Source organism: Pseudopipra pipra, chromosome 3 (genome assembly GCF_036250125.1).
Source record: "Pseudopipra pipra isolate bDixPip1 chromosome 3, bDixPip1.hap1, whole genome shotgun sequence".
Classification (NCBI taxonomy): Eukaryota; Metazoa; Chordata; class Aves; order Passeriformes; family Pipridae; genus Pseudopipra; species Pseudopipra pipra.
The window spans coordinates 5,142,524-5,157,034 of NC_087551.1; the positions used below are offsets into that span (position 1 = coordinate 5,142,524).

General features: G+C 52.2%; 2 protein-coding genes across 4 annotated transcripts in view; one reads left to right on the forward strand and one right to left on the reverse strand.

The window, feature by feature from the left end:
- The window catches only part of PAK5 (p21 (RAC1) activated kinase 5), a 221,389-nt gene that overhangs the window by 176,528 nt on the left and 30,350 nt on the right, over window positions 1-14,511 (reverse strand). The window lies entirely within an intron of this gene.
- On the forward strand, window positions 979-5,253 carry LOC135410770 (tubulin monoglycylase TTLL3-like). 3 transcript variants are annotated; one of them, XM_064647523.1, is made up of 10 exons: window positions 979-1,524; window positions 1,648-1,977; window positions 2,123-2,251; window positions 2,332-2,446; window positions 2,534-2,641; window positions 2,904-3,078; window positions 3,156-3,304; window positions 3,380-3,626; window positions 3,705-4,140; window positions 5,031-5,253. In XM_064647523.1, the coding sequence occupies exons 1-10, from the start codon at window positions 1,312-1,314 to the stop codon at window positions 5,232-5,234; spliced, it is 2,106 nt and encodes a 701-aa protein (XP_064503593.1). In that variant the 5' UTR covers window positions 979-1,311; the 3' UTR covers window positions 5,235-5,253. The 3 variants fall into 3 exon arrangements, with proteins under 3 accessions (XP_064503593.1, XP_064503592.1, XP_064503590.1); XM_064647522.1 differs by having other exon boundaries at window positions 980-1,524; window positions 2,946-3,078; window positions 4,216-5,253; XM_064647520.1 differs by having other exon boundaries at window positions 981-1,524; window positions 4,216-5,253.

A 14,511-nucleotide genomic window follows, 5' to 3' on the forward strand; every position in this document is an offset into this window, starting at 1 on the left:
TTTTACTTTAAATATATAGGTATGAAGACATAATTCAGTAATTACCTAAGACAGGTAATTGGTTGTGTGCAGAGGCAACAGAAAGTTCAGCATTTACAACCAGTAATCCCTTTTTAACTCCAGCTGCACATGCACATGGGCTATTTAGGAGATAACCAAGGCAAATGCAAAGCAAGGAGCCGTATCTAGAGAGATACTAGTTTCAAATGTCGCTACTGACCATATTATTTGTATGAACCTGGTCGTGCATGAGTAGTTTATGACAAGCTGTTAGACAGAGAAAATATCCTACTAGGTGTAGCATTGTAACAGTTCAGTATAAGGACTTCACAGGCAACTGAGATACCATTTCAAGTTTCAGCTCTCTTGGAACTCTTAATATCAGTGTATGATTTTTGTCTGTCAGCATAAAACTTTTGCTGGCTGCAGATGACTGTAAATAACAAAAATAGTGTCGCTTAAGTCGTAGAAGGCAGTGTGGGCAAGGAGCCCATGAACAATTGTAAATACAACAGCATCTCTGAAAGGAGAGTAAAAGGGGCAATTTGCTAAAGAGTAGCCATCAAAATAAAATCAAGCAGCACAGTCAGAAATTATAACTCATCCTGTAGGGTAGAACTGTATTTCTGGCAGAGTTCTGTCATGGGGATTAGCCAGGAGAGTTCAAAGCCTTCACATCTCTTCCTGGTTATTAGTATGAGGTCAAGCAGCACACCATTCCTTGTGGGATCATCCGCTACCTGTGACAGGAAATGGGCATCAAAGCTTTCAGGGAACCTCCTGGACTGTCTGTGCTTTGCTGCGTTGTTTCTCCAGCAGCTCTCGGGGTAGTTAAACCCCCCCACAAGAACCAGGGCTTTTGGCTTTGAGGCTGCTTCGAGCTGCCTGTAGAGTCACAGAATTGTTAGGGTTGGAAGGAACCTCTGGAGATCATCCACTCCAACCCCCAAGGAGAGCTCACCTACTTCCTCCTCCTGGAGGCTGGGACTGTGACATCACAGTGGTGCTGGGGTTGGGGAGGCCATGTCCTGCGCTGGACACCAGTGGGACCAGGGAACAGGACGACCTGCTTGGCCTGGAAGACGCAAAGCCACCCACAGCTCCCCTCACCATCAGGGTGCCATGGGACAGTGTCACAGAGAGAGCAGTACTGCAGGCCCACAGCCCCAGAGCCAGGGTCAGCACTTGAGCAAGTGACACCCCAGCCACCTCCAGGGACAGCAGGCTGGGGACAGGGGCACAGCAGGGCATCCTGGGGCTGGGCAGTGCAGTTGGGACACGGGGGTGAAGCTCGGCAGGTCAGGGAATGCCATGTCAGGGGCCCCAAGCTCAGCGAGGGAGAGGCAGACAGGTCAGGATCTTCTCCCCCTCCCTGCCTGCCCAGCGGGGCCTGTGGGCTCCGACGGGGCTCTCCTCACGGGGCAGGTGGCAGCTGCCACCACCGGCCACCACAATGGGCGCCAGCGCTCGGTCGACGCTGCGCTGCTCAGGAAAGCCAAGCGGCGTGTGGAGAAGGCCATTAAGGTGAGGAGCCTGATTTCACCCCCCTCAAAACGCCATGCACTTGCATTTGGGCATTTCTGGCTCAGGAGAGCTGAGCTGGAGGGACTAGGGTGGGGCAGGCTGAGCTCTCTGGTCTCTGTGCAGGAGAAGAAGATCTTCGCGGTGCGGGGCCCCTACCCCGTCATCCGTTCCCTGCTCCGGGCTCGGGGCTGGGTGGAGAGGAAGCTCCCCCGCGAGGGCAGACGGCTGAAGCAGCAGCTTGGCGGCCAAAAGAAACAGCAGCCGGAGACAGAGCCAAGTGATGATGGTGATGAGCAGGGGGAGGCAGTGCTGAACCCACGTGGTGGGGCGCAGCCTTCCCTGGGGTCCACAGAGCCCCTGCACTACCCATGGCCACGCAATGAGGAGGTGAAGGAGGAAAAGGAAGAGGAAGATGAAGATTATGAGGACTCCGATGAAATCCATGACCTCATGGTTAGCTGATAGGGCTGGGGCTGAGCTCTGCCTCAGCCCCCCACACCCTTCCCCTGGGAGCTCCAGGCGCAGGGCACAGCCTGGGGCAAGGGACGAGAATGGGATGAGGGCTCCCTGTCCCACCCTGGCCACTTCTCTCCCACAGTCCTACCTGGTGCGGGACCAGGTGCCAAACTTCCTGTGGACCATCCGCCTTAGTTCCATTGACCAGGAGCTGCTGCAGAGGATCGAGGTGGTGAACCGCTATCACTGGGTGAATGCCCTCAGCACCAAGGTGGGAGCCTGGAAGCCTTGGAGAGGGGCAACACAAGGAACGGGGGTGTCCAGCAAGGATTAACAACCTTCTCTAAACAGGAGGGGCTGTGCCTCAGCCTGCAAAACCTGCCCTGGTTCGCGCAAGCCGACCCCAACACCTTTTTCCCCCGGTGCTACCGGCTGGGGACCAGGGAGGAGCGGGAAGCTTTCATTGGTGAGCTTGAGGCTGCTGCTGTCCTGCTCCCCCTCGTGCTCCCAGTGCCATGCAGGACTGGTTGGGGATGATGTCTCCCTCTTGCAGAGGATTTCCGCCTGACGGCAGCTCGCAGCCTGCTCAAACTGGCTCTGAAGAAGGCTGGGGACAGGCTGGTGAGGACGGAGCAGCCCCCAAAATCCAGCAAGGGGCCAGGTTAGTGCATGGAGCTGGGTCAGGTGGACAACAAGAAGTTCTGGGCTAGAGATGCGTCTGGGGGCTGAGCTGCTCCTGGCTGTGGCTTGGGATCCCCCACACCCTCCTTATGGTTACAGCCCACATTATAGCCCACCTTATGGGTGTTCTGCCCCCTGCCCCATCCCCGTGTACCCAACGCCACCCGTCCCACAGGGAGGTTCTGTGCTTTGACTCCAAGGCTGGCACAGGAGCCACATCTCTCACCCCGTGCCATCCACAGAAGGGCCAGGGTCCTCCCTCTCCTCTCCCTCCCGGCTGGCAGAGGAGGCCCTGGAGGTCTGCGAGCAGCACCTGAGTGTCCTGGAGCACCAGGACATCGACAGGAAGACCCCGTCCCCCTGCAGGACGTGCATCGACTGGAACTGCTTCCTGCAGGATTACTACCGCGCGGCACAGTGAGTGCTGAGCGGGATGGGGGTCGTGGAGGGCACCGTGGTGGGGCTGGTGCTGAGCCCCCCGTGTCCCCCCACAGTGAGGGGGCCGGACTGGCGCTGAGCGGGGCACAGCGGGAGCGGTGCCAGGACCTGCTGCGGCGCCTGGCGGAGCAGCTGCCGCAGTTCGGCGTAGAGGGCGATCTCAACATCTGGATCCTCAAGCCCAGCGCCAAATCCCGAGGCAGGGGTAAGGCTGGGGGAAGCACGGGGCATACACAGGCTCCCCACTGAGGAGGGGCCTCACCACCGCTATGTTCCCCAGGGATCGTCTGCGCGACGCGGCTGGAGGAGGTGCTGCAGCAGGCGCGAAGCTCCACGACCCCCTCGGCGCGGGCGTGCGAGTGGGTGGTGCAGAAGTACGTGGAGCGGCCGCTCACCATCTTCGGCACCAAATTCGACATCCGGCAGTGGTTCCTGGTCACTGATGGGAATCCCCTGACCGTCTGGTTCTACCAAGACTGCTACCTGCGCTTCTGCTCCCAGCCCTTCTCCCTGCGCCACCTGGAGCAGTGAGTGTCCCCCACCCCGGCTCCCCACACGCCGGCACCCCGGCACCCACTGACCCAGCCCCGCTCTCCCCGCCCCAGTTCCAGGCACCTCTGCAACGTCTCTGTCCAGAAGCAGTACAAGACGTCACCTCACCAGGACCCCCGCGTGCCCCCCAGCAGGGTCTGGTCCAGCCGGCAATTCCAGGCATACCTGGCACGGCTGGGGCGGGCGGATGCTTGGCATCAGGTGATGGTGCCCGGCATGAAGGCAGCGATACTGAACTCCCTGCGCTGCGCCCACGACCACATGAGCTTCCGCAAGGGCAGCTTTGAGCTCTTTGGGGCCGACTTTCTCGTGGGGGAGGACTGCCAGCCCTGGCTGCTGGAGATCAACTCCTGCCCCACCATGAGCCCCTCCTCGGCCGTGACCCGACGGCTCTGCGCCAACGTCCAGCGGGACACGCTGCGCCTCGTGCTCGACCGCAAGGACGACCCCAGCTGTCCCACTGGCGCCTTTGAGCTCATCTACAAGGAGGTAGGCTGGGGGACTAGGGAGGCAGGCACCTCCCAGGCACCACAAGCCCCCGCTCCCTGTTCTGTCTCCCTGCAGGCAGCTGCGCCCCCGCGTCCGGCTGTGGGGATAAATCTGACGGTCGAAGGCTGTTCCCTGAAGAAGCCCCGGCCAGCAAAGCGTCGATTACAGGAAAAGCCCCCCACCAGTACAGCCAATGTCCCCCGGCCCCCCGTGTCCTCAGAGGGCAGAGCCACACAGGCGCCCCAGCCGAGAGTGCCACAGCGGAAGCTGCCTCCTCTGAGGCAACAGAGCAGCTGCTGCACCCCCAGCTCTGCCCCTGCAGCACCGCCACAGCCTCCGGACTGCGCTGCTGGGAGCCAGGAGCTGCCCTGGCTCCTTCACCTGGTTGTGCAGCCTCAGGAAACTGAGCCCCAGGAAGCTGCTCAGCCCCAGGAAGCTCAGCCCCAGGCAGTTCTGCCCCCAGTCAGTTGCCATGCCCTGGATCGGGTGCCTGTGCCACCGCCCCAGGGAGCCCCCAGCAGCCCCCGGCAACCCCCGGACTGTTCTGCCAGGAGCCAGGGGCTGCCAGGGCTCAATCACCCGTTTGGACAGCCCCAGGCAGCTCTGCCCCCAGTCAGTAGCCATCCCCTGGATGGGGTGCTTCTACCACCTCTCCGGGGAGCCCCGGGCTGCTCTGCCGGGAGCCAGGATCTGCCGTGGCTCCTTCACCTGGTCGGGCAGCCCGAGGACGCTCAACCCCAGGAAGCTCCGCCCCAGGCTGCTTGGCCCCAGGCAGCTCTGCCGCCGATTAGGGGCTGTCCCCTGGCTAAGGTGCCTGTGCCACCGCCCCGGGGAGCACCCAGGAGCCCCTGGCGACCCCCGGGCTCTGCTCCCTCCTTCCGTCCTGCCAGACCACTGCATCCACCTCTGCTGGAACAGAGCACGTCAGCTCGCAACAGGACACAGAAGAACTGGGACACAGAGACATCCCCACGAGGGGACAGCCTCCTCCCCGCCCTTGCTGGGGAAACACTGCAGCACCCGGCTCCCTCCCACCCCAACGAGACCCCCTTGCTGCGTCACGGGACCCGCCTCAACCCGCACACGGGCCTTAATACACTGCTGTGACAAGGAGCCTGGCGTGACCTTCTGTGTGCGGGAGGCGTGGGCACAGCTGGGACTGCCCGCGGGATGGGGGTGTGGGCAAGAACTGGGGCTGCCCGAACAGACAGGCAGGACCCTGTGGCTCCCCAGTGCTTGTGCCCACCAGGCCTGTGCCTGCTCCTGCTCCCTGAGGCCTCTCTGGGCTGGGCAGTCGTGATTGTGGCATGATTTGTGTGTGACGGACACATGTCAGTTGTGTGATCAGCGTGTGCCAAGTGCACGATACATCAGCTGCAGAAAAGCTCTTGTGTCTCTGGCAGAGTTCTGGTGTGGGGATTAGCTGGGAGAGCTCTCTGCTCTTAGAGCCAGTTCCTCAGCTCTCCTCGCTGCATGGAGTTCTCCACACTTAGGAACTCCTGCTGCATTAAGGTACAGACCATTTTCTGCTGGCTATGTTCACCAGGGCAGCTGTGAGCAGGTGGAAGAGAACTGGAATGCACAGGGAACAGGCTAACCTGGGCAGCAGCAGGGGCTGTCTCCTGCTTGGAAAACATTTTTGCATGACTAGTCAACTCATTCAGGTGCTCATTCAGTAGCCCAGAGGCAGAATTGGAGCAAACAGAGGGGCTTGTCTGGAGTCAAGAAGCATCTTTCAAGGCTGTCCTTAAGGGTGGCAGTGAGGATGTGTTTAGAGACTCTCCCTTGTGCATCAGAAGTGGAGTAGGAGTCTGTTGCATGAAGCAACAATAGCAGCAAAGAAAGATTTTAGGGATGTGAAAGCAGATATCACAAGGAGAGTCGAGGGATAAAGCTCCAGAACTTAAAACAGATGCCAGCAGAAGGAAGGATGTTGAACAGAAGCTGGAAGCAAGCTGTGAGAGAAGGAAAGAGACTGTGCTAATGGACTGGTTATGGAAAAGCTGAGTGATCATGTGGTGGATGGTTTTAAAGGGTACCAAGGGATAGTCAGAGAGAGAGAGAGACCTTGGTAACAGAGAGCAAAGCTCCACTCTCCCGAGTGAGAGATCCTTCTGGGAAGCTGAATCAGTTGTGTGTCAGAAAATGTACCGAGAACAAGGAAATTTGCAGGTAGGAGTTCAAACAGATTATGACTCTGACTCAATCTCTTGAGATGGGTAGCTCAAGTGAAAAATAAATCAAAGGAAGAAACCAAAGCAGAAAGGTTAAGCAGACAAACAGCAGCAACGCTGAAAGGGAAAGGAAAGATGAACTAGGCACATGTACACAACCTAAGGCCGGAGGAGTTGTATGCTACTTTTGGTTCGCCATCAGGCTGTAATCTAACCTTAGTCATCCTTTGTGATTTGCCTTTGAAGTTCAAGACATTTGTGAAGCCTTCAAGTATTGTTTCAAACTAACACAAGTACCTCAGGCTGGCTGCTTTTACCACTCCAGAGTGCTTCACGTACCTCTCCACTGCAGAGCCCAGGCAATTCCACTGCTCATCCCCCATTCCCTGCATGTGCTGCCCTAAGTTCCCTTGCAAAACACGTGAAATTAGTCAGGGCTGGGAATTGCCGTTGTAGATACTACTGGCACACATTTATCAGCTCAAAACTCAGTTCTTTAGCTCTGGAGTGTGGTTCAAAGGCCCCTTGTTATGTGGGAATTCCCTGTGCTGATTAGGAGACTCTTAAAGTCATCAGATACCACAGGGCAGGGTTGTAACTGGGCACCAAGAGACATTTGATGGACAAGATGTAAATGAATGATCAACTGCTGCAGGCCTGTCTTGTACTGGTTTTGTTTGTTTTTTTAAAGACCCTCCCACACTGTGCTCCTGTTGGAGCTCCTGCTGGATTCATACACATGTAATTCCCCACTTCATTCACGTCCCTCACCCCAGCAGCCCTCACATATCTACCCAAAGTGGAAACATGCCCAATGAATCCCTTTGTGCAGTTCCCCTGTTCCCAAGAGTTCTCTAAGCCACTCTGGAGTTTCCCCAGCTTGCCTCTGCTGTCACTGTTCAAGGAGGAAGAAGACATGACCAGTTATGTCATGCTAAGCAAAGAGTACATCAAATCATCACTTTGATATGACAACAGCTTAGATAAAGGGCACAAAATAACACATATGACAAAAATTCCTCTCACCTCTGTACTCAGATTATCTTACAGGCTTCCTACACCCAGTGCATGTATTTTTTCCCCATTTACCATATATTTCATTAAATACATATTTATGACTGAAATGTACGAATGTGCTTTTTCTTCCCTATTTTAAACACATTTACCATTCAATTGTTTTTTTCTGGAAGGCAAATTGCAACACAAATATTGTTCTGGTGTCAGCAATCTGTGCTCATATGCTAATGCAAAACAGACAAAAATTCCACAAAGTGGAATTCTTGGGCTGCTGTAAGTGCAGTGGAGGTAATTAATACAGTTACAGCTGTATTAATGTAACCTTTGAATGGCTCCTGAATAGCCCAGCTTATCAATTGTTTGAGGCTGAACCCCAGGAAATTTAATTTAGCTTTACTACTGCCACAAATCCCTTGCCATGGCTCCAAGGAACATCTCATTTGTAATAACAAATCAGGGAAGATTTTTAGATGGAGGAATTATATTGGCTTTAAAGGGCTGGAGGATCTCCTCATGCCCAAGTAAGGGCTTCACTTCCTACCCCCCCAAATGAACTTGACTGGGACAAGGCTAAATCATTGGTATGTTGGTGTTATAAACCTTGAAGACCTCATGGAAGAAATGAAACAAAACAAAAACAACAAACAAACAAAAAAGTGAAATAAAATAACAGAGTGTTTGCTGAGTATGATCTCACAGAAGGGATAAGGTGAGTAAATCTTCTCCTACTACCAGCAGTGCCTGTACAGCCCAACAGCTCTTCTCCTGTAGCACAGGGCTCACAATTCAGCTCCTACCTGGTGACTAAGGACAAAAAAAGAAGCCTGGCATGTCACAGGGAACTGCTGTGGAGCTCTACAAACATTACAGAGGGACCAACAGGAACATTCACATGAGCCAGAAGTAGCTTCAAATTGCCTATTAATTCTGGATGTCAGTCAGCAGTTATTATCTGATGGGCCTGAGTGACCTGGCATCCACTATGGAGGAAAAGAAGAAATCAAATATAACCATTACTTAAAAGAAATAGCTCAAGAATCATTTCATCATGACTTTCATCCCCTTGTGCCTTTTAGCCCCCCTTCACAGTCCTGGTTCCTCCTGGCAGCACTCTCCTCTCACCTTGCTAGAGCTGCTTGTCCCTGTTCTTCCCACACCATTTTCTCCTGTCCCAGCTGAGAGGGCCACACTGGTGAAGGTGCAGGACCCCCCCCCCTTCCCAGTTGAACTGGCTGGGAATTGCCAAGAGCTGGGGGCATCCCTTCCCAGCCTGCTCATTCAGTGGTTTCTTGTCATCACCATGTGACTGTTAAAGCTTTCCTGGGTGAAGAGACTTTAATTTATCAGTAAACAAGGAATATCCACCTTCTGACAGCCAAGCCTCTGTGTACTGACAGGCACCATCCGTGTTTGAAATGCTGATTTGCATCTTTTTATAAGTGAATTTGCTGAGGCCAGGCTCCTCACCTCATGCAGTGTGCTTGCAGTGTGGGAGGGAGCTTTTCCTGAATATAAAAAATATTCAGTGAAAATGAATTTCAGAGATGCATGTTGCTTTGCTTACAGAAACCAATTCTAAAGCGAGCCTTGAGCAGCCACAGCAAGATCTGCTGGGGGAACAGTAAAAAAAAAAAAGGTTGAAATATGGTCCTTTCAAATAAAATTTTGATGGGTTTTGTGATCAAAACTTTAAAACTGACCATTTTCCTTCAAGCTCCTGATAAGATTGTAAATAATAATATATATATAAAAAGAAAACAAGAAACTCCATCCTTAATATCTCTGTTCTAACAGACTCTTAAGAATTATCATTTCACTAAAATTAAAACAGCAAATCTGTGGGCTTTTGGCAGTTCTGTTTACTTGACTCTATTTGCATGCTCATGCAGTCAGGGAAGACAAACAATTGCTCACAACATGTCTGACCCATCACTATGCAGCACCTCGGTGTCAGGGCTGAATATTAACTACTGCCTGTTTACAGGGAGTGTTTGCAGCGGTCTCAGGGGCTTGGGAGTGGTTGGATCACTCCAAGGGATGACCAAGCCCTCAGCTGAAGGGTGGGTTTGTGTGTGATGCCACAGTGATGAGCTCTTTTTGATTTGGTTGTGGTGCTCACTGGGGAGCCTTGGTTTGCCATTACACATGTGCTGGAAGAGGGGCAAAGCAAGATCTCTCCTGGACTCTTAGATTTAAAAACCTGCCTGAATGTTCAAAAGAGTTTTCTGAGATGTCAGTAAGCACCATTCAACCCCATGTGCCTCCCAGTCTATCAGAGCAGGTCATTTAGCTCACACTCTGTACCTTGGGGCCTGGCTTGGTACCACATACCAAATGTGCCTCAGAGACTCTCCACAGCCCTGTCTCCAGTTTATCTTCAACCACTGACATTTTCAGTCTGAAACTCAGCTACAGCAAGAAACTGTGGTAAAGATGGTGCTGAGCTCACTCTTTGTAGGGAGGTCCAGATCTAAGGTCCCCTTATGAATTTTGTGTTGAACAGGCACTAGAAAAAAAAAAATTGGACCATTCCAACAAGCTTTAGCACCACATCTAATCACCTGCCTTTCCTTCATGCTTCCACAGGCTGCCTGGTCCCTCCCCACACATTCTTGTCTCATCAGGAGCACTGCAAAGGCCTCCTAAAAGCTTGGGGAAAGGAGGAGGAAGGATGGCACTCTGATAAACACCATCATGGCAAAGAGAGGCAAACCCACCCTTCTCCTTCTTTTTGTAGTAAAAAAAGCCATATAATTCAAAAAGGCCTTTGCTACAGCAGCTGAGACATCAGTACTATTTCACTGGGTTTTCTGCCCAGGGTCCTGACAACCGTCAGAAATTTGCCTGGAAGCAATAAACTAAGCAAAACCAAACAAACAAAAAAATAGTACAAGTGAAAGGCACAATTGAAAGTCACATCTGAACAGGCAAGACACAGTGCCAAAGCAGTCAGCAGCCTGGGGGATATTTTAGGCTGTTTAATCCTTCAAATATATGCCAAATATCTACCTGCAGGTCCTCAGCAGGCAGCTTTGTTTCAGTGAGAGATTCACTTCAAAGAAAAGCAAGTGTTGGTGCCTTCCTTCTGCTGGAGCTTCTAATAATAACAAGTCAGAATTATTTCAGCTAATAGTAATAATTACAATACCAATGATTGGGTCCCTAATAATCCTGTTTTGGGGAACCATGGAGCAGGAAGTATCTTTCCCCATCCATAAAGCTGAATTACTTGAGGAAAGCCCCCGTGTTTGTGGCAGCAGGCAGCCAGTGGAGTGGGACTGGATGAATCTCTACTCAGCCCCTTCACTTTGCTGTCTGGTAAAACTGGGCTGGAACCTGGAGTGTGAGCGGGCTCACACCATCACTTCACTGGTTTATGACCCACAGCCGTTAACTGTGGAGGGGAAGGCATGAAGAGAACAAGGGGGGCAGAGGAAAAGCTGCCGGTGATGTTGGAGGCGGGAGGAAACGTCTGCTGGCGAAGGGAGACAAAGGTCTGCTCCTGGGGGCTGAGGGCACGGTGTGGTGGTGGCAGGAGGAGGGAAAGGGGCGGTTTGCCGACGCGCCGAGAATAAAAGTCGCTGTCAGGGGAAAGATCGCTCCGTGAGGCTTTTGCCTGGGCTGAGCAAGAGGGACCAAGCATTTTGCATGCTCTAGTTTCCTCGCAGCCCAGAGCAGGACTTGGGGCACAGATGTCAATCTGAACTGCTTTTCGCTTTCCTTGCGAATGTTTATCCACTACGTTTTCCTTCTGCCAGCCAGCTGACAGGTCCTGGTGCAAGGCACAGGCCAGAAGGACAGAAATCTGTTTGCATTCCTCCCAGAGCAGCAGCGGTGCAGAGCCGACCTCTTGGCACTTCTCAGCCAGTGAGGGACCAGGGGGACGCACACCCACCTCTGCCCCCACCTACCACCCGCGGGTCGCTCACTCCAACACAGAGGAGGAATATTTTCCTCCCCAGTTCTGGCCACTGCTGCAGGATTTTCGCAGCAATGTTTTCTTCCAATCTCTGCTGCCCTCTGGTGATGCAAAAGCCTTGCGATGAGCCAAAGCCTCATCTTTTTTTTGCTGCAAAATCTCGCCCTCATCCTCATTAAAACACCGGCGTAGTCACAGCCTGTGGTTTCCTCCTTTGCCCCCAACACAAACTCCGAAGCCATAAGGCCACTCTGGGAAAGATTTCTTGTCCAGCACCGCAATGATTTAGGAGTTAATGCATCCTTATTACCTCACATCAGGTAAATACTTGTTTAATCAATCTACAGACTTTAATATTAATTTAAAAGAAAAAACAAAACCAAAAAAACCCAAACAAATCCCCCCCAAACTGGTAAGATGAGGGTTAAAGGCTCTGTCTTGAAACTGGGTTCCTCCACTTAGGATTTTCCACTTGAATTTCTCTCTGCACCAAGAGTCTTTCTGGGAAACTTAGCCCTGACCCATCCACTGATGATCACAACTCCAGATTTAGATCAGGCATCTACTGTCCATCAAATTCCCATCTATTCCCTATCTATTTCCCAGTACCCCAGGGAAGAGGCTGCCTCTTGCAGGGTCTGGGCCAGACCCTGTGTGGGGCTCTGGGGGAAGAGCAGAGGGGAGGATATTTTCTAACCCCTGCCTGATGTGCTTTCCAAATAAGTTAAGACAAAAGCTGCCTTTTTTATTGAGATAAGTGCCGTGACAAGCGAGCAGGGATGGAGTCAGACTGCTGCATGTTATAACAAGCAGTATTTTCTCCCAAGCTCTGCTGTTCCTATCACCTGCTGCAAAACAAATCTCTATAACAGTCTCTGCTTCTCCTGCATGTGCAGAGACCCGTTGAGAGGAGAGGGAAAACCCATTAGGCAGGCTTCTGGCTGAAGAGGCAGACCTGCATCGAGCCTGCTCCTCCACTGCCTCTCAGCATCCTCCTGGCCAATCTCCACGGCCCAGTGCTGCTCAGCAGGGCCCTGAGGGAAATGCTTCCCTAAAGCACCCACCAGAGAGCTGAAAATTGCCAGCAGGCTGTTCCCATGCTGATTCTCCAGGTCACGGGAGGGAGGCAATGCAGCCCTGCAGATAACACACCGACCCAGAAATCCAGACCCTTTTCTTCTCTGCTGCATCTCTAGGAACGATCGCTTCGTTCCTCGACGCTTGAATTTCCGCCTCCGCAAAGCGAGGGCATCGTCTCCACTGTAAAGCAGCGTGAGAGCTGTTGGTAACAAGATTTATGATTATTGAGGAGTTATTTAGTACAGCTTTTAGATCTTGCTCCATTGATTTTGCTTTGCAGACTCCGTGGCTCCTGCCGCTATTACCGGCTAACTAACACCAGCCCTCCGGTAGCTGCTGGACCTCGTGTTTCTGGAGGAGGATCCTGGCACTCAGAGCTGCACAGAGAGAGGAGCATCAGCCATGATCACCAGAGGATTTACAGTCTAAATTAGATCTTGAATATAACCTTCTTTCTTTCTTTCTGTACTATCCCCTTGGACCAGTGCTTGCAACAAGCAAAAACACAACTCCCAGTGCCATGTTTAACTCGTATGATACCTAAGAGGATGAAACACCTTTCTCCAACCAGCTTTGTGAAAAGCAACAGGTGATGGGAGCCCCTAGAGCAGGTCATTCCTCATCAGTCCTGCTGCTTCTGTGACTTGTGGCCAGTTCAACACCCCTCAAAAGCTCTGCTGCCCTGTGCTGCTCTGCAGCCCCTAGGGAAGGGCTGATGGGTTGTGCATGGGAGGGTTTCTCTGAGCTCGTGCATGTTTTGATCCTTAACGAGTCATTTTAATCATCTGTGCTGCAGGGCGAAGAGAGGTGTTTTGTCCAGGTTTATGGCATTTAAGTTCAGGTGAGGAGGTGGATCAATAGCAGGTGGATACACCTTCTGCCTCTGAGATTTTGTTAGGTTGCATTATTTGGATAGCAACAAGCAATTTTCCCCCTTCAGTAAAATCTATACCATTTGTCTCAGTGGGATTAATAAAAAATAATTTAAAAAAAGCAAGACAATGTACCAGCAGCAGACTGCTTGAACATGCTTTGTGTGTGCACATTTCTGAGTACATGAAGGACAAGAGCCTGAGTCACTGAAGAGGAAGGTCCTGGGAAGCCCAAATCAACATCACACCGCTCAGCAGCATTTCTGCTTTGTTTATGCTGTTGTCATTTGGCCAAAGTCACAAAACCAAGTATCCTTTCAAGTAGCTGAACTGCCAGTTTGTGGTCCAGTATGAAACAGCACAAATTCAGGGTCAGCACTGCCTGTGCTTTGCTTCCCTGGTCCCCTATATCTGAACTAAGCTGGTTAGGCTGGGAGGCAATGCTGCAGAATTTCCTAATCCCAGCAGAGCCACCAAGCCGCCCCCAAACACATCCTCCTACCCTCCAGTTGCTTTGAAATCCAAATCCAATTGCAAACAGGAGCTCAGTGCTCCACTTCCAGACCCAAGGGCTGGGTTTCCATTCAAACCCATCTGTTGTACTCCAAATCCCATTCACAAAGTGACACTGGACAGACAGTGTCTGCAGACAGGAGACATGAAAGCGCCCTCGCTGTGGGGGGAGTTGTGCACACTGGAGCATCTCGGCAGCAGCACTGGGCCCTTTGCCCTTCAGGATGCAAATATTCATCACTGAACCGCACTGACAGATTGGGAATTTCATGTACTGAGAAAAAACAGTCAGTTCTTAATAGGTAATCAAAGTTCCTCTTTAATAAAGCAGCACAAAACATTTTATGTCTCCCAGCTAGTGCCCCGTGTAACTGAAGTTCAGATGAACTCATTGACAAAGAAACATCCATCTTATCTAATGTTTATTGACCAGGTTTTAAAAGCAGTAGGCTGCTGCAGGAATTCTCCCGAGAGCTCCCTGCTGCTGCGCTGCTGGGGGACGGCTCCGCATTTTGGCTGGCTCTGCTCTGCCGGCACGCGGAGAGCGCCTTCACAGCCTCCCCTCTCTCCACGGGGAGATCAGAGCTCTCCAGCTTTCCACCATCCACTTCCATCCCTTACAGCCACGGTGGCTGAAAGCTCAGTGTGAGCCAGCCTGCCTTGAAACAAACAGAAGGGCTCGGCTTATTGCCGCTGAAACACAATTCTCTGCCTTCCTCGTTAGGGCGCTGCGCTAATTAATATATCAGAAGGGTCTGTCGGGAGCACATGCTGATTAACCACGAGCCCAGTGGAG